The sequence below is a fragment of the Notamacropus eugenii genome, chromosome 1 (genome assembly GCF_028372415.1).
Source record: "Notamacropus eugenii isolate mMacEug1 chromosome 1, mMacEug1.pri_v2, whole genome shotgun sequence".
NCBI lineage: Eukaryota > Metazoa > Chordata > Mammalia > Diprotodontia > Macropodidae > Notamacropus > Notamacropus eugenii.
In genome coordinates, this window is record NC_092872.1 from 611,585,101 (window position 1) to 611,604,799 (window position 19,699).

Below are 19,699 nucleotides of genomic sequence, written 5' to 3' on the forward strand. Positions count from 1 at the left end.
CTAGGAAAAGTCTCCCACATGTAGACCATGCCTGAGTGGCCCCACGGTGTCTCATGTGAATGTCTTGATGAGTGCTTCTTTGGAACAGGAAAGTGACCACCTCTGTATGTATGAACATGCCCACTGGGCATGCACAAGTACATACATCAGAGTATGTATGATACATTGGGGTATGAGGGTCATATACATTGGGAGGGTCACAGTTTAAGACTCAACTTGAAAACCTGAAGGAAACCTTCATACTATTATATTGGTATGAGCCTTCTATCACTGGGATTCTAACAGACTGAAACTTTGAAAGTATCACAGGAGAAGGAAATGTTCTTGAATCCTGGTATGACCATCCAAAAAACCTAGAGCTTATAGACCTGAGACCCATAAGACTCACTTTCCACAGGCTGCCTCTACTCTGGACTTGCCCTCTCTTCCCGCCTGTTTTCTGGAAATTTCCATATTCTGTATTTATAACCCCTATGTTATTCTCTGGGTACTATAGTAGTATCTGTAGTACTGTAGTATCTCCTGACCTATGACATCAGAGATGGAAAACCAACCAGATTCCCTGAGTGAGAACCTGCTCCTTCCTTATGAACTGTCCTGTTGTCAGACGTAACATTTCCCAAGATGTCCCACACATTAGCTAGGAGCAAAAGAGAGCTGAGTCTTCGTGTGGCCATTCTGGTTAGGAGCAAAAGAGAGACAATTGGAGACATGGTGCTTAGTTTATGTGTGGCCATTCCAAGACATCTTCCCTGATCCCTTTCCTCTTCCTGATGTGGCCTAAAGTGACAACCTAGGTTCCAGCAACTTTCCTGCTTGTATTTTTTTCTCTTGTGGTTCCTACTCCATAGACTTAATGGCAAATACACACACACACACACACACACACACACACACACACACACACACACCACATTCCCCCAAGGTATTTCATTTTAGAACCTGGGAGCTCCACTGTGTGATTTAAAATGTGTCATAATAAAGGCCTATTTACACTTTTCTGGACTGTCTGATTCTTTTTTGAAACCCCCTCTACATCCCATAATTTTTATAAAGAACACTGAGGCAGGTTGTCCCTTTGAAGACAAAGAAGTGGGGTGAGGAGGCATGATGGCCAACATTCACCAACTCATTATTGAGAGGAAGTTGTGCTTAGGTGCAAGCCTTCAAAAGGGGACCCCTTATCCTTCCCAGTGCATGTACTTGAGTTTTGTCCACACTGGGTTCACCAGTCCCTGATTGTTGGCCTCCCAATGGATACTCCATTTTGTCAGGTTTGGATTTCTGCCAGCCCATTCAATTTATTTTAATGTGACCTATCTACTCCCATGAAATGACTCCATCCTTGTCTTTGGTTCAACTATCCAGATAGTCATTGTCCATGACTCTCATGGTGCCTGGACTCCCTAGAGAAGGCAGAATATTCTGCTCCTGAGTCTCTTGGGCTCTAGGTTTATTCCCTATAACTTTACCTCCCTTCTTTCCCCAAACCCCACAAAACTGCATGTATTGTTTATGTGGGAACTAGTTTCTAAATCTCTTGAACATAATTTTATTCCTTCTTTAACATTCTAAGCTAGGTTTGTTAGACGGAAAGAGCTATACATTATAAGCCTGCCTCTCCTCTTTACAAGGAAGCTGTCACATCTCTATAAGCCTCAGTTTCCCCGTCTGTAGAACACTCTTTCATTGGCAGCATCTTGGGGAGGGTGAGAAGCCAAATGATATTACCTGTGCTATCTCTTCTGAGCTAGAGAGGGGAAAAGTGAGTACAAAATCCCGAAAGGATTTTTTTCACCCATAGTAAGACTATCTTAAGCACCCAAGACAAGGGGGTTCAGCAGCCTTGGGAAGAAAAGCTATGCAGCGAAGGCCAACGTAGGCGCTAAACAGAATTTTGGGGGGGATTTTTAAAACAACATTTTTAAAAAGACCTAGCAAAGTCAGCTTTCTTATAGGCTAAAGACCTGACAAGGTAATAGTCCACAGAGTGTCTTCTTTTCCTCAACTATGATAATAATGATAATAATAAACTATGATAATCCTGGGTGCTCATGGCTAACTGGCTTATCCAGAAAAGAAACAGTGTAGGACTTCCTGGAGGAGTAGCTCAAACAGCTAACTAAATGATCAGTCCAGGGAACTGTGCATAAGGGGCCTTGCAGTCCAAAGATAATGGAGATACTTTGTGCAAAGCCAGGCAGTGACAGAGAGAAACAAATGGCTCCAAGGTCAGAAGAATGGGCAAATGCAGAGAAGGACAGAGGCATCTTACACGAATGTGCCAACCCAAGAGAAGCTGGAGGGTCAGCCCGGGAGTGCTTCATTACTGCATTACTTTACAAGTTAGGAAAGGCCAAGCCTAACTGGAGGCTCTCTGACTAGGCTAGCCTGGCAAACGATATTTTCATGACTCGAACTGTCTTGCTTAATGGGGGCCTGGGATCAGACTCTTTGCCCTGAGGCCACCAGCCAAACCATTGAATGGAATGAAGGGCTAGAGTATTGGGACAGGATCTGCTTGGTACAGGTACTGCTTGTCCCAAGGGCAATTCCTGCTCTCTGGCCCTGAGGGAACTTGCCTACGAGCAGAAAGGACTTCTGGGGAAAAGTCCATGCCACTCTGCTTACACAGAGGGAGCTAGAAGTGCCCTGTCTAGAGCCATTGACTCTAGAATAGGGAAGAAGAAACTGGAGGAGGCTCCTGTGTCCTTCTCCTTCCCTCCCCCACTTCCCCTTCCCCCCCCCCCACTTCCCCCTTTCCCCCCCTCCCAATCAGGTCAACAAACAAATCTTGTCAGTCTGGCTCCCCTTTAAGGAAGCTTTGCCTCTCATTTTCCTCCTCTGTAGAACATCCCCCTCACCCACTAGCTAACTCTCAATAAGTTGATCTCTTCCAAAAGCCAGAAAAGGAAGAAGGCCTAAATCTCTGAGTGATTATGTGGGGACTGGTGGCGGAGTGGGGCAGATCCTAAGCATTAAGAGTAAGGAGACGTGTTCCAGCCTCAGTCCCTTAAAGAAAAGTCTGTGGAGTTTTGTGAGATCGGGAGTGACTGATTGTTTCAGTAAGGATGACTTAAGGGTCGGGGGGCTTGAACTAGGATGTCTTTATTCCCAGTCCTTTCTCTGACTCTATAGCACTGGTGAACAAAAATATTTTTCACCACCTTCAGGACAAGCACGGTTAAATTCTTTCCTGTCTTCCTCTGCTTTCTTTTTCATCTCTCTGTCCCTCCCTCTATTTCTCTCTGTTTTGAGTCTCTTCCTCTAAGCATTTCCCTTTTCTGTATCTTTTTCTGGGTTTCTCTCTTTTTCTGTCTCTTCCTTTCCCTCCAGATCCCTTGAGCATTAAGAAAATCTCAACCTGGACACTTAGGAAGGAAAATGCTTAAATAATCCATCCACTCTTCTTTTCCTATTAATTCCAGATCAGGAGCCTGACCTCCTGACTACCACCTTCTCTCTCCCCAACCCAACTACACAGATGCCAAGAATCTTTGTAGAACCCTCAGAACTATCTCACCAACAGTCAACTGTCACACAGGTGCTCAGGGGCCTTTCTTCAACATTGGCCACCTGACCTTGTCAGTCTACAGTGGCCCCAAACTGTGGTTATCTGTGGTGGAGAGAAGGGTATCCCCACTTTTTTGGGCCCAGGTCCCATACTGAGACCCAAGCTGTCCCTCAGGGACCACAATCTTACACCGAATCCCCCCTATCACCACCATCATTCCCCATTCTGCTCTGGGTAGGTCATAGGGGTCGTTGTTATCTACTAGCTGAGACTAATTTAGGAGTCCTCATTCAGAAGCTGGTTGAGATTAAAAAAAAATTAAACATCAAGAAATATAACACAGGGAGCCAGAGTAGGTGGGCAAAAAATTGAGCTTCTGTATGGGTCCTTCTAGTCTCTTGTCCTTGAGTAGCAAAAGTATTTATGAAATCGCTCAATCTTCCCAAGTTTTCAAGGGTTTTAGAAATATATTTCTGATAGTTAAAGGAAGCATGGTATGGGGGGGGGAGTAATGGATATGGGTTCAAATCCTATCTCTGCTCCTTATTATCTGTGTCACTTCTCTATAGGCCTCAGTTTCCCCATCAGTGATATGATAGGGTGGGAGTAAATGACATCCTATGTACATATCTTCAAGCTTCAAATTTCTGATATTATTAGTCAGGAACTCTGAATTCTATATATACTTATTTCTGACAAGCTTAAAAAATAAAATCCCATACTCTCTCAGAGCCTCAGTTTCCCCCTGTATGAAACATGTAGAATTATCTCTAGACCCTCCCTGCCTCAGATCTATCTGGAGAAGTGATCATGCCTATAATAAAAGACTTTGAGTGCCTTTGGAAAGAGATACTAGCAAATATGTGCCTAGTTTGAGCTAGTAAGCTTAAATTCTTCCCGACTCACAAAAGTCTATAAAACTTGGCTCTTCAGACACTGGATGAGGGGATAAATGTGTCTGAAAGTATTTCCAAATCTCCACCATATATTTCATTTTAAAGATCTTGACTCTGCCTCTCACATAAGGCCACGGATTTGGCCTCAGACTCCTTCACTTTCAAGGGTAGATGGAGTCATTAGTATGGTTTGTAGCCACACAAAGAACATGTTCAGGTCTAGCTGTTGGCTTCTGGGACACCACCTCTGGGTAGATCTAGAAAAAAGAGGTCCCGTGTCCTCCAAAGTAGCTAAAGCCAATCCAGAGCAGGCCCTGAAGGATGTTAAGCTGTTCTGTAGCCAGTGGACAGCATGACTGAGTACCTGCTATGAGAAGGTCTGCCACTAAGAGTCAGGCTACCAGTCAAGCGCAGAGGGACATTTGGCCTTTGGCTCAATGGCTCAAAGGATCAAATTATCCTTTGTAATATTGTCAGGGGACACAGTATGCAGAGGGAAGGGAGATGCTTTGTGCTGAGTCTCTGGATACTGTGTGAGTGATCTAGCATCCTGGGAAATTTCCCCAGCCCGGTGATGGAGATATTCAGGATCTTCTGCCTTTCTTTCTGGTCTCCCCATTGGGAAGTTTTGCTTCTCAGTTCCTCCATCTGTAGAACATCCCCTCCCCCACCAACTAACTTAAACATAGGCATACAGCTTTTGCTAAATCCAAAAAATAAGCACAAATTTTCATAGGATCCTAACTATTATGAAGAGACATTTCTTCCTTTAAAAAACGTTGAAATTGCATTGCTAGCACTGTCTCATTATAATGCCATTTCTAAATGGAGCATCTGACCTGAAAAGGACCAGTACTTAGTAAGTACCAACAATACTTAATCATTCCAGACATTTCTGTGGTACCTTTAAATGTTTTCCTTACAACAACCCTACGAGGTAAGTAGCACACATATAGGGATAATCATTTTGCAGATGAAGAAACTGAGGTTCTGTGAGTTTGTTGGCATTTAATAGATAAGAGATCTTTTTTTTTTCTTTTCTGCTTTTGTGCATTTGATTTAAATAGGAAGGGAAGCAAAAAAAAAAAAACTTATGGAATATCAGACATGATGGAGACCGTAGAAATGATCTAGTTCAATTCCTTCATTTTACAGATAAGGAAACTGAGGCCCAGAGTAGGAAGGTGACTCATCCAAGGTCACACAGCTAGCTATATCTACACCTCTCCTTCCCCTCCATCTGTCCTATCTTTATTTTGTCAAGAGCTCCTAAGTCCCCCCCCTTTACTTTCCCATTAAGAATAAGCCTATTTCATGGGGCAGGTAGATGGCACAATGGAGCCTGGAGGCAGGAAGATCTGAATTCAAATATGACTTCAAAAACTTCTTGACTGTGTGACCCTGAGCAAGTCACTTAACCTCTGTTTGCCTCAGTTTCCTCAACTGTAAAGTAGGGATAATAACGGCACTTACCTCCCAGAGTTGATGGGAAGAACAAAGGAGATAATCCTTGTAAAGCCCTTAGCACAGTACCTGAAATATAGTGGGTGCTATATAAATGTTTATTCCCTCCCTTTCCTTTCTCAATGACAATAGAATTCAATTTCTTTGTTTCTTGGAACTTTTAACTTCCTTCAAAGCTCAACTCAGATTTGCCTCTTAAAGGAAACCTTCACACTATCCCTCCCCCCTTCCGCCCCCTCAAATATTAATGTTCTTATCCTCCTAAAATGATCTTGCATTTGCTTATCTGTGTAAATGTTTTATCTACCCCAGCAACCTAGATGTAAACCCTTTGAAAGTAGGGATTTTTTTTTAAATTTTCTCTTTATCTTCTTAGCCTAACACAATGCCTCACACATAGTAGGTACTTAATAGGAGATTGTCATTGAATTAACAACTCAGTTCTTACCTGAGGAAATATGGGATATATTAATGAATAAAGGTCTCTACTTAGGCTAGAGCAAACAGTACAGATGGGCAGGGATGGAGGAGGGGAGAGAGATACACCTGGAAAAGGGCCTCAAATGCTAGGCTAAAGATTTTAGATTTTATTCAGTAAAAATAATAATAAAAGCATTTCTACAATGCCTTAAGGTTTGCAAAGCATTTCACAAATACTATCCATTTGATGTTCACAACAACCCTGAGAGGTAGGTGCTGTTATTATCCCCATTTTACAGATGAGGAAATTGAGACAGACAGGCAGAGATGAAATGACTTGCTCAGGATCACACAGCTAGGAAGAGTCTGAAGACAGATTTGAACTCAGGTTTTCCTGACTTCTAGTCCAGGAGGCAGGGAGAACCACTGAAGGCTTTGGAGCCAAGGGGTGGAGTAATTTGAGTTCTGTATTAGGGAGAGATTAATCTGGTAGTGGAACGAAGAGTGGATCACAAAAGGGAAAGTGTGAAAGGTGATTCTTGGTCTACTCAGTTTTACAGTCACCCAGCTGGGCAAGGGGCTGGAGCAGGTTAGTGGGAATGACCACATCAGATAACACTAGCAGTTAAAAAATGATGAAAGGGCCTCGTTCCACTGAATAGCCCTCCCCTCCTCCCACCACCCACTCTAGGGTCACAAGCTTCTAAGAAAAAGGTACTTATGCTCTATAGCCTGAAAGCCAAGGAATGTTAGCCTTCTGACCAATGGCCAAGGAGAAGCGTGGGGGCAAGCCAAAGAAGGCGGACTAGTGGATTATATAAGAGCCTTGGCCATCTAGAGGTGCAGCCAGGAATACAGTGACAGCAAAACTCCTCCCTGGAAGCAGCTGGGGCTCAGGCAGGGTCAGGGAAGGAGTGTTTGCAAGTTGGATCCTGGTTGGAACCCACCCAACTGCACTGTTTACATCTCCAGTGACTGAGAGCTGAATGGAAAAGGTTGCTTTTGTCTTATTCTAACTCCCGTCCAGGGCTGACATTGGCTACTTGGTTTGGAGGAGATGGAAAGGGATCCTTGAAAGGGGAGGATTGATGTCTCTCTAAAGACTTAAGTTCTTGCCTTGTTGCAGGTGCCAATGAAGCTGCTAACGGCTGTGACCCTGATGCTGGGTCCGATGATGATGGTCGCTGGCCAGTTGCCAAAGAATGAGGATAGGATGTGTGTCTATCAGACTCTCTCCCAAGAGGATGCTTTATTCTGCAAGTGAGTAGAATCCACATAGATGGAATGGGCATGGGGGGAAGGAAGGGTCAGGATGGAATGGGCAATTTGTTCTGGGAACCCATGGTACAGTTTTCTCCTGCCTGGGGGGGGGGGGGCAAGATTCCCTGGTTCTAGGCGATCTGGGCAGAAGTCCTAGGGGAAAAAGATGTAATCTTAGGGGATCAAACCTGTGGATCACCTCAGCCAAGAGTACCATTGAGTCAGGTTGCTCTTTTGTGGGCCTGAGCAACGTTTGTTCTCTGAAAGTGACTGGCTTATATCTCAGCCTTTCTTTTCCCTGGTGAGTGGGCAAAAGTGCCATGAACCAGCTGGACAAAAATCCCACATGATAACAAAACTCACTTCTCTGCAAAACAACCTTTTCCCCTGCATAAGAGGATTCCATTTTTATTTTTTAAAGATGACACTAATTAGTGCCTCTCTCCGAACAAGAACCTAGGTTATTTTTGCCAGAGAACAGAGCACTTTGGCATGACCCAAGGCCAAACAGGGGAAAGGGCTTTAACTACAGACATAGGATACTGGCCCTTACTAGCATATGGACATATTACAGGACCCTGAAATATGGAGGCCAGCACTCTACTCAGGATTTTTAAAGAAAGATTAAAAGAAATAGAGCCGGGCAAAACTCAGGAAGGTCAGCATGTACTTCATGGGTCAAAAACTCTGGTAGAACAGTCTCCAGAGTATTCCTTCGGGTTTTAACACCCTGCTTCCCTTCCTCCTCCCTCCCTCCCCTTATAAGGGAGGCTTAGTCTTTGAAAAAGACACTTTACTTTCTGCTGAGCTTTGACTCAGTAAGTGAATTAGCTTAGACTGCAGAGAACAGCAGCTCCTAGGACTCTTATCATTATTTGTTAAGGGGGAAGACAATTCATTTACACTTTACCATTCTTGTCTTAATGTGCTACTAACTACTTGCCTGGCAGAAGTGTTTGGTTTAAAAGGGAAAGTAGGCAGCAGCCCAAGCTTGTCCTAAAGGAATGATTTCCTAACTGTGTAATTTCAGACATTTTGAGGAATATTCTTGAATAAGAGACTTTCCTAGCACCCTCCCCCCAGATCATATTAGCTGAACAGCTACCTTCTCAGCCTGTATGCAACCCTGAGCCTCTGTACTTTGCTTTAACCATTTTATTTGTTCCTAAAATAATCCCTGTGCAGACTAGGCTCTTATAAATCAAATCCCATTTAAAGACATTCTGTGAGCTCGACTGAGGGCCCCTGCAAGAAATCTTCATTTAAAAAAACAGACAAACATGAGTAGAGGCAGCTAGGTGACATAGTGGATAGAGTGCTGGGCCTGGAGCCACAAAGATCTGGGTTCAAATCTAGCCTCAGACATTTAGTATGACTCTGAGCAAGTCACTTAACCTTAGTCTTGCCTCATTTTCCTTAATTATGAAACAGGAATCATAATTGAGGCTATTTCTAAGGTTATTATGAGGATCAGATGAGATAATATTTGTAAAAAAAGGGGGGGGAAGGGGGCTTAATACAGTGCCTGGCACATAATAGTTGTGATACAAACACTTATTCCCTGCCCTTCCCATCTGTTTTATAAACCTGAGGGTTTTCCCCCTTGGGTTTAAAAATGGAGCCTGATTGACTTGATTTTTAGACCCCCCCCAGACACATTTCTTGGGTTGCTAGGCTATAGCCTAGCAATGCCTCTAACATCTCTGGAAATCCACTGTTCAATGTCCTTCTCTCTCTCTCTCTGCAGGGGCAACCTCAATGTGATCTACCCAGAGATAGGGGATATTGGCTGCATGTATGTCCCTGAGTGCAATGACTTCAGGCAGAAGATTGGCATTTGGGGCAAACCTTCCATCAAATATTCCCAGGCTGATGAGGTGAGTCTACCATGTGGGAGGTCCTCATCATTGTCATTGTCACCAGCTGGATCTTGAACACCTGCTGAGAGCAACATGGAGCCTCAGATGGCTGGATGCCGCTTGCATTCTTAGAGACCGATAGAGGCAGGCAAAGCCATGGGCCACCTTGGGTGAAATGTGCAGGGGGTGCAATGAAGGATGCTTTTAAATATAACTTCTTCCACATGTACAATTTTTAATAATACTAAAAAGTCCTCTCTATGGCTCATGGGGATCTTGTTTATGGTGACACCAGTCTCATGCATTATAAAGAAGACTCAAAGCCTCGGACAGCAAAACATTGTGAGGAAGAAACACATTTTCAAATCTAGGGGAGATACAAAGATTCTTTGCTCTGGACATCCACATTTTCTTAGACTAGAAGGTCAAAGTGTGGGATTCTTAAAAGTCTATGGTATGAATACTCTGGAAATCTAACACAAATTAAACGTCCCCTCCCTTACCGCATTGGTTCCTTCATTTTCACCCAATGTCAAGGCCTGGTAAGATTAGAGGCATTGTCTGCTTCAGAAGGCTGGATGCACCTTTTAGGGGCTCCAGAATTTTTTCCCCAAGACTCTGCTTGTTGATCTCGTGGGAAGGAAAGTACCTAGAAAGCAGAAATGGACCAGCCAGTGAAAGGTTCCTACCACCAAGGGTGGCATTGCTCATGGGAAGCTAGTGTTCCTCACTTCAGTAAAAGGGTGAGAGATAAGGGTTGTCTTATTCTTGACCCTAGGCCAGGACCATGAGAGAGTTGCTCTCATATGATGTAGAGCAAACATTATGAGAACTTGGAATAATTGCTCCTGACGCAGAGACTTAGCAGCATCTTGCTCCCAAAACTGCTCTTGGTTTGTGGGGCAAGGGTGGTCTATGAATATTACGAAAGTGAGACACAAGAAAAGATAATTGTCTTTCTGGGAAATGGGAAGAGGAGCTGATGCTTCTGGGAAACCTGGGATGAGGGGACCTTTGTGACCTATTTTTTAGTGGTTGTGTGGCTTTGGGTTTCTCTCCTGAGTGTCATTTGTGTCTTTTCCTTGGTTGGCAAAGCCAGAACCTATCTTTAAAGACTCATTCTTTCTGAATGGGGCTGGTTTGAGACTGTGAACTCTGGATGCTGGATTGATCTATCTGAGAATGCCCTTTGCACTTGACACCCACTGAGGATAATTAAATTAAGGATTAAGATTATTGGCCAATTGTGTCTCTGGGTCCAAAAAGAGGAACTAAATCATAAGAGGAGGTGTTGAGGGACAACAGCCTCTAACTCTCAGATCAGAGGATCAGGGTAGACCAGGATTCACATGAGGAATGTTTAGTCCTAGAGACTAGATCCACACACCCAGGAGTCAGGCCTTTATACGGACTTTGGATACCTACTACCTGTTTTTTCTTTGGCTATTTCTAAATGTTTGTATTGTTTATATTTCCAATACAAGGACAGTTATGTATCAAAGGGGTCAAGATAGAAACTGAGGAGAAAGAGCTGGAGCCTGGGGTCACTCAATGTTCTATTCTGGCTCTGAGTCATCTCTTATCCCCATCCCCATCCCCAACCCAGGCATTTTCTTTTCTTGTGTAGAAACTACTGAAAGCTCTGATAGCACTTTGATGTCACGGACCCCGAATACAAAAATCACTCCATAGACACTGGCATTAGGATCCAGTGTAAACTCACTTTTGCCAGCCTGTTGGACATGAGCTGGATTCATCTGCTTCTGCCCACTGCCTTAATGTTCCAACACACCCCACCCTCCTCAAAAGTAGCCTTTGAACCTCCTGGGTATCCTTGCCCCATTGCCCAAAATGTTCCTTTAAGTGACCCAGAGAGGCACACCCACACAGTCCTCTCCCCAATGCAGGTACCGCCTTAAAGCCAAACAAAGACTTTCTGTTTCTGTACTCTTGCACTGTCTAATCCTTCAGCTCCCATAGTCACTCAGACCCACAACCTCCTCCTTAACAAGCCCCACTACCGATTACCAGTGTCCTAAGAACATAATGAGGGGCCTTTTAAAACTCAAGGGGATCTTCACAACCCCAGTAGCCACAGATCTCCCTCACCCCAACACAGAGCCACAGCTCCTCCAAAGTGTTCTTGCCCAGCTTCTTGCAAGAGCAATAACATGGGGGTATGTAATTAGAGGTGACCTGCTGGCCTCTGAAGGGTAGCTAAGTGGTGCAGTGGATAGAGTGCCAGTCCTGGAGTCTGAAAGATTCCTATTTGTGAGTTCCAATCTAGCCTCAAACACTTATTAGCTGTGTGACCCTGGGCAAGTCACTTAATCTTTGTTTGCCTCAGTTTCCTCATCTGTAAAATGAAGATAATAGTTGCACCAACCTTCCAGTATCTTTACCAAGAAAACCCCAAATGGAGTCACAAAGAGTCAGACATGCCTGAACAACAACAATGACAGCTGCAGACCTCTGAGCCCAGGGAGCTGAGGGGCTGGCTCTGTGATCAAGAAGGTCAGGAGCTAGGCATCTTGGGGCAGGATTTAGAGATCACTGAGATTTAGCTAAGAGCTAAAGGAAATCCCTGGACAAAGGGATATATAATTCCACTCATGTCCCACTATCTCCATTGGCACAGATCCCAACTTCCTTGTAATTAGCAAATAAGACTTGGAGCATCACGGTACCTGTTCCCCACACGCCTAATCCACCTCCCTATGACTTAATCAGGCTGGTACTTGTGCAGCACACATGGCACCTATCGCCAAACACACACTCAGTCTTCCCAGCATGGAAGAAGCCTTCCAGAGCTTGGACTCTGTTGACGCAGCCTTTGAAAACTCAGGCTAACCTCCTTTCCCTGATAAAACATAAGCATAAGATGTTAATGGAAGTGGTAAGTCCAAAGTCAAGGGCAAGTTACCGACTCGCAGACCCACAGAATAGGCAAATGAAGAGTCAAGTGTTGAGTCAAGAGGTCATCCCTCTCATCATCATCATCATCATCATCATCATCATCATCATAGCAGTTAATATTTATATAGTGCTTACTCTGTGCCAGGTACCACACTAAGCACTTTACAGTTATTATTTCGTTTGATTCTTACAGCAAGTCTGGAGGGTAGGTGCTATTACTATATTCATTTTACAGATGAGGAAACTGAGGAGAACAGAGGTTAAGTGACTTGCCCAGGATCACATAGTTAGTGAGTGTTTGGGTCTAGATTTGAACTCAGATCTCTCTGGCTCTACTCTACCACTCTACCACCCAGGTGGCCAAATATATTTCTCTGATGTTTTAAAGGCAGGAGCACCATGAATTCTCAACTGGAGCAAACTTAGTATAGGCATAAAAGTCAAATGTCGACACCGTATATGGAAAAATATAACAGTATTTACCTATACTTCCTAGTTTATTTAGTGGAAGGGGCTGAGAGGGCTCTATCTTCACCCTCTCCCCTATGTCTCCCTAGACACTTTTTGGAACTTTGGTCAGGTTAACCGATTCCCCTCTTACCATCAATATTTGCATGGGAAAGGTTTTTTGTCTATCCACATAAGCCCCATGAGGACACTTGGCGTTCCCTGGGAATGAAGTCTAGATTAGCCCTACCTACAGGCTATGGCTTTGAGCTACTGATTGTACCTGCCTGAGCCACCAGGTGGTGCTGAAGATTGACTCTGCCAGCTTACTGCCAGCTGCACACTTCAGCCTTCCCTAGTGCCCTGGGTATTGTAAATGTAGGCTAACAGATACATTCAGATATACTCATCATTCTTATGGCTTGCAGACCCATCCACAAGGATCTCTTAATTTTCTTACTTTACGTATCCTCAAAGAACTAACTCACTTCCTAAATATGCTAAATACAGTCTACTGATTGGAAATTAAAAGTAAATTGCAACCTCCTTTCAGCATAGATATTGTATTTCTAACTCCTCCTTCTCTTGGACTCTGTCCTTTGCTTTCACCACAGACATGGGCACACTCAAAGGAGTTTTATCAAGCATTCTCTATCTCAAAATCCCCACTTCCACCATGAATGGCCAATGGCAGTCATTGCTCCTATATCTACTCTACATGTGTCTACATAAATGTCCCTGGGCCATCTATGTGTCCCTTTGCAGCGTGTCTCTGCGTTTCTTTGCAGTGTGTTTCAGCTATGTTCAGACATGTTTCAGGTATGTGCCAAAAGTGTGTCAGTTGCTCAGTAATCCCATGATATGTTCTCTGGAAATTCTCCCTCAGCCATCCATGTGACCAGACAGCTGTCCCTTGGGAGACTAAGTCCAGAAGTATTACTACAGAGCTTGACTCTGTCCTTTGAAAAGTTCTGCCAGAGAGAGTGATAGTAGTACACCAATGTCCACTACCCTTAGCAAAGTCTTTGAGAGGCAACTAAATGCCCCAACTGTGTCTCTCCTTAGCATCTAAAGACCATGAGAAAGTCAGGGGCCCTGGTGTGCAGTGGGAGGCTGCCACAGAAAGAGCTACATTAGACTTTGTTCAAGACTCTTGAGACCCCTAACTTAGCCGACAGCAAAGGGGTAATGGACTTCCCAGCCTGAAACCCTTAGCCTCTTTCTGGCTAAGTCATCCATTAGGATAGCTAATGGACGGGATGAAGGCTATAGGTTCAGTACAGGGTATGAGAGACTTGAAATCAGATACATAGGTGCTTATCACTAAGTCAGATGGTGGGGGGAGACAGAGAGAGACAGAGACACAAAGACAGAGAGAGAGAGAGAGAGAGAGAGAGAGAGAGAGAGAGAGAGAGAGAGAGAGAGAGAGTGAAAGCACAGAGTTTTATGTATTCAGGGTTTGGGGAGCTTGATTTCTGGTGGGTTGACATTTGTGAAGTTCTAACACAAAGTAATGTAGAAGTACAAGACGAGAAGCAAATGCAGTTTTCCTTTGCCTTGTTCTTCTTTCAAGAAGCCCTGATTATGTTGAGATGGGTATGCCCTTGATGTATGAGCATCGCAAACCCTCTGTGTCCTAGTACATATTTTAAGAGATGCTTTGACCTCATATCCAGCCAAGCAACGAACCTTTCCAAATCCAGGCTGGTCCTTTTAAGTTGGGTAGGAGCTACCAAGAACTGAGCTCACTCAAGTTTCAAGAACACAGGGTCTGCCACAACAAAGCACTGAAGGGCACTTGCTTTACACAGCTCCAAATATATCATTTCAATTCACCTGAAACATATCTTGAGTATTTTCCCTGTATGAGGACTATTCAAGTTGCCATGTAAGACATAAAGAATGCAAACATATGGATGTAATCCATGATGGATTACATTCTCCCATTTGAATGTAAACTTCTTGAAGGCAAGTACTAGCACGTAGTAAGTCTAACATATGTTTCATTTACTCATCCTGGTTAGTTGCACAAACAAAACCATTGCAACCAACAGGGAACACAGCTGGAAAGACTTACACTAACTGATGCAGAGTGAAGTGAGCAGAACCAGGAGAACAGTGTATATAGTAATAGTGTACGTAGTAACAGCAACACCGTATGATGAACTGTGAACAACGTAGCTATTCTCAGCAATATAATGATATAATGACAGTTACAAAGGACTCGTCATGAAAAATGCTATCCACCTCCAGAGAAAGAATTGATGGCATCTGAATACAGACCAAAGCATATTTTTCACTTTCGTTCTTTCATTTTTTTTATTCTGTTCAAATTTCCTTTTTCCACAAAATGACTAATATGGAAATGTTTTACGTGATTACACATGGTTGGTTGACTGGCTGTTGTCCTCCGTTCTCGAAGAGGACCAAACTGACATCACCATTATAAAGTGAAGTTTCAGTGTGTCCGACTGTGGCTGATCAGACCAATACAAGCTCAGAATGCTCTACCACAGGTTGGACACAGATAGTCTGTGTGAATATTTGGGGCAGTTACTCCAAATTTGTGCATCCTATGTTTCCTTGGTGCTGTTTCAATTCTGCTTTGTTCATAGAGCACAGCACCCTTTCTGATGTAGCATGCCATGCTGAGCGGTCCTGTGCCAGTGTCGTTCATGTCTCACAATCAAATCCAAAGTTCTTGAGAGAGACCTTGAGAGTGTCTTTGCATCACTTCTGACTAGCACGTGATCGCCAAAAAAAAAGACCTATATCAGATTGCTTATGTCTCAGGGAGCGGGGAAGGAAGGTAGGGAGAGATAGAGTTTGAAACTCAAGACTTCACAAAGAATGTTAAAAACTGTTTTTACATGTAATTGGAGGGAAATGACTTTTTTTAAAGTCTTGTTTGAACAAGATAACAAGTATGTAAATAACTAGGGTACATGTTGCAGTATGATAAGGGTCATAAGTGCTATAAGGCTTCAGAGAAGGGAGAGGTTACTTCTGCCCATATAGCGGACAGAGGAGAGGACTGCCTAGACTGGAAAGAATCAGGCAAGACTTTATGGAGGAGCTGGTTTTATTTGAAGGGTGGGATTACAACAGGTGGCAAATAAGAATAACAATAAGAGCAAAATATTAGGTTTTATGCCGGAGGATCATGAGACCCAGTTCAGACTTTGCTCATCTCATGCACCTGACACCATGATCTGTTTATTTGAAGGGACAGACAGCTTGCCGCATGGCGACAGGCACTAGCTTTGTCTACTCAGCCCTGTTTGCAAACGCTTTGAGTGACTTGGGGCTTGCCAACTCTCCTTCAGTTCTTCCACTAGATGGCAGCATAAGCCTTTCTGAGCACAGGGCAAGTCACATAGGCACTTAGCGAACTCCCAGATATTGTTGGATTCAGTGAAAATTTACACAATGGTGGAAATTTGACTTCGGAGAGACCTCAGAGATTGCCCATCCAGCCTCTTTACAAGAAAAGGTGATTGAGGTCCAAAGAGAAGCAAGTTAGGGGAGAGCTGAGACTAGAAGCCAGGATTCTTGGTTTCTCTTTTCAAGCATTCCCGCAGGACTGATGGATAAGCACCCATGCCTTGAGCATGGGCTCTGTTGTCTGGGACATGGGCACAGGATACACATACTTTCCAACCAGAAGGAGGCATTGGAGGAGGACTTTAATGGAGACCCAGGCAATAAACCCTCGTCATTCAGGTAGAAGACACTTACCAAGTATTTCCTACAGGGACGTGTGTGGCCAAGGCAGATCTAGGGGCGATGGGCCTTTTTGGTAGGGGTGGGGAAAACCCTTTACAAAGGCTTCAGTACAGGCCACTGGCATCGGACATTTGAAAAAGAACAGTTTTTCTGGGGTTACTGGCACAGCCTACCCAGTTACCAAATTATTTCCCAAACTTCTAAACAATGTCTGTTGTGAGTTTGATCAGTCAGACACCATGAGCTAGTTGAATAGACATTAATTATAGTTGTTTACTCGGCAACCTGGGAGAAGATAAAGGATGTTAGTCATTTGTTCATCAGTTGGAACTCAGGAGCCTCTGGGTCTGAAAGACATTAAATCTCAGCACCAGATCTGTAGTGAATAGGAATCTTGGGGCCATAACTTTTCAGAGTGGGAATCCAGCTAGGAGGGGTGGAACCATCACTACCTGGCATAAAAGAGGAAAAGCCTCCCAGTTCTGGGAAGAATTAGAGACTGGGCAGCCCAGCTTCCTAACTTCACAAACATTTTCCTCCTCTCCCTCTTATGCCTCTCTGCTCAAATCTTTCCACTTGGATCAGCCTCCCACCAGGTCTGCTGCAAACCTTTTCTCCAACCAAAGTCTTTGTGGGGGTAGCATCATGCTTTGCTCCACACTAGCTTATCAGGGATGTAGTTCCCAAGAAGAATATGTTCTCTCCTCCTCCCTCTCCCCATCCCCTATCACATGCAAATGAAGAAACAGATCTAGAGAGAAGCGGCTTCTCCAAGGCATGAAATGGCATCTTACCTAGAAGTGCTCCATAAATGTTGGGTTGAGATGAAACTGAAGCAACACCATGAGACCCTGGAGGGTGGAGGACAGGCCCTGGAGCCAAGGAAAATAAGTGGCAGCTATAACAGCTGTGAAGGCAAAGAAAACAAGGGAGAACCATTCAGTCCTTTCTCCCCTCTTCTCCCAGGTAAAGTAGATTGAGAGCTTCTTGAGGGCAGGGACAGTTTTGTTTTGTTTTGTTTTACTTTCTTAAGTATCTCCAGGAATAGGTGCCTCGTAAATACTTGTAACTTGACTCGGTACCCCAAGGTACTTCAGTACCAGGACCAGGGAGAGGCCTGAGTGGGATAGTGGGGAATGGTCTGGAAGACTATTGCTTCCCCCAAGAGAAAGGGCTACGCTCAATCTGACTCACTAAGAGACAGGCTAGTGTTGGAAAAGCCTGCTGGTTTTTGTCACAAGCCTCATCAATCACAGCAAGTCAGAGATTCAGACAATAATGGCTGAAAGGCATGGTACGGTCTGTGGGCTACCAGCTGGCTTGACTGTGGCTTAGAGGGAGTCTCATCATCTCCATAGCAGGTGCCTTAGGGACTTCTTTTCAAGGGCTAGACAAAAATTGCAACAAATCTCACTTGAGCCTGACAGATTGGAAACATACGGAGAGAGAAAGCGCACACTATCGAAAACATAGCTATAGCTAAGATAGAGATATACAAATATATACATATGTATGTATATATTTGAAGAACACTTCATAGTTAATTAAGCATTTTTCGAATCCATTATCTTGTTTATGCCTCGCAACAAAGCTGTGGCAGGGTCAAAAGAGCCTGGGAGTCAGAGAGCCAGATCTGAGTTTTGACCCTGACGTTTCGTGTTACTTTGGGTAAGCTAGTTAACCTCTCTGAGCCTCAGTCTCCTATTCCTATGTGAAGGGATTGGCCTAGATGGGATTAGATAGCTAAGGTTCTGGTTAATGCTATATTTGTGATCCTATGAGGCATGGAAATTTGAACATCACTCTTTTTCCAGTCTCCGTTTCCTCAGTTGTAAAATGGGAATAAATAGCACTTGTCCTTCCTACTTCACAGGATTATTCTGAGGACCAAGCAAGATGGTGAATTTTTAAAAGTCCTTTCTAAACTGCTATATAAAGATATTCTACAGGAAACACGGTAGGGTCCAGTCTAATAGTAAAGGCTCTGGGCTGTAAAAAGAACAGAGGCAAAATGAGGTTCAGATTTAGTAATAATATTCTTGAGTAAGCGTTGATGTCAGAGGATATGACTGATTTTACTAAAGGAGGAGATCATGGCCTTGATTCAATTTATCATTATCATCATCACCATCATCATCATATTATTTTAGTATAGGCTGAAAAAGGATTATTAGCCCCATTGCACACTCTCAGAAACTGAGACTCAGAGAAGTTAATGCCTTGTCCAAGGTCACACAGCTAGTGGTAGATATAGAAGAAGTTGTTGAGTCTCCTGACTCTCAGCCTAGTACTATTTTCACTATGTTGTGTTGTTCATCTGTTTTAATGTGGAAAGAGCACTCCTATAATGTTTAATATTTTTGTCAATAACTCGGCTAAAAGAATACTTATCAAAAGTGGAAATAATATATGCTAGAAGAAATAGCTAACACGGTAGATGATGAGCTAGGATCCAAAAACATCTCAACAGACTGAGGCATTAGGCTGACTCTAGTTGTGTTTGTCCTGTGTTCTGGAAGAGGACCATGATGATGACATGACTTGCAGTTGACTTTGATTTGAGTGAGGGAGCGCTGTGCAAGGTCACCCACTTCACTTTCTTCTCCAGAGTCATCTGGGTCCAGTGGCCTGATTTTCATCAGGATGACTAGAGATGGCCCAGGATGCAATGGGAGACCCCCCCACCTTTTTAGGCTAAGGTCTTATCACATTCTCACTTTGAGTGAGATACACCCATTCAATGAATAGGCTTCTTTAAATAGTTACTCAAGGGATGCCCCCTTTAATAAAAAAAAAAAAAAATCAAACTGGGAGGGAAAGATCCTCAGAGTTCCTGGGTAAAAAAGAAACAGTTACTATTTAGTAAATACTAAATAGACTGACTTTAGTGAGATGACATTGAATAAGTATAGATGTCAAGACTTACATTTGGGTCAAAAAATAAATTTCATATTTTTAACATGAATGCAATTCATGTTAAGCATTCCTTGCTGTCTTTGGGAGGGGCAATATTTTTGGAGGGAAGGAGGGAGAAAAATTTGGAACTCAAAATCTTATAAAAATGAATGGTGAAAGTTGTCTTTACATGTAATTGGAAAAAATAAAATACTATTTACAAAAATAAAATTCAGAAGCATATGACTAGGAAACATTTCACCTAAAAGTCAGCTAGGATTTATTAAGCACCTCTGTTTGTT

At 43.4% G+C, this 19,699-nt stretch overlaps 1 protein-coding gene and 1 long non-coding RNA gene across 4 annotated transcripts in view; one reads left to right on the top strand and one right to left on the bottom strand.

The window, feature by feature from the left end:
- Positions 1-3,514: 3,514 nt before the first annotated feature.
- Positions 3,515-19,699, top strand: part of PEBP4 (phosphatidylethanolamine binding protein 4) — a 270,792-nt gene continuing 254,607 nt past the window's right edge. Inside the window, exons 1-3 of one of the 3 annotated variants that reach the window (XM_072634870.1) lie at positions 3,515-3,748; positions 7,421-7,554; positions 9,302-9,431. In XM_072634870.1, coding sequence (XP_072490971.1) covers positions 7,427-7,554; positions 9,302-9,431 — 258 coding nt within the window. In that variant the 5' untranslated portion in view covers positions 3,515-3,748; positions 7,421-7,426. Of the gene's footprint in view, positions 3,749-7,047; positions 7,290-7,420; positions 7,555-9,301; positions 9,432-19,699 lie in introns of those variants that run through there. The other 2 variants (XM_072634868.1, XM_072634871.1) reach the window with 2 other exon arrangements.
- Positions 15,841-17,405, bottom strand: LOC140520721 (uncharacterized). The gene is made up of 2 exons (XR_011972624.1): positions 17,297-17,405; positions 15,841-16,787 (listed from the first exon to the last, which is right to left on the bottom strand). It is a non-coding gene; the product is annotated as an uncharacterized lncRNA (long non-coding RNA).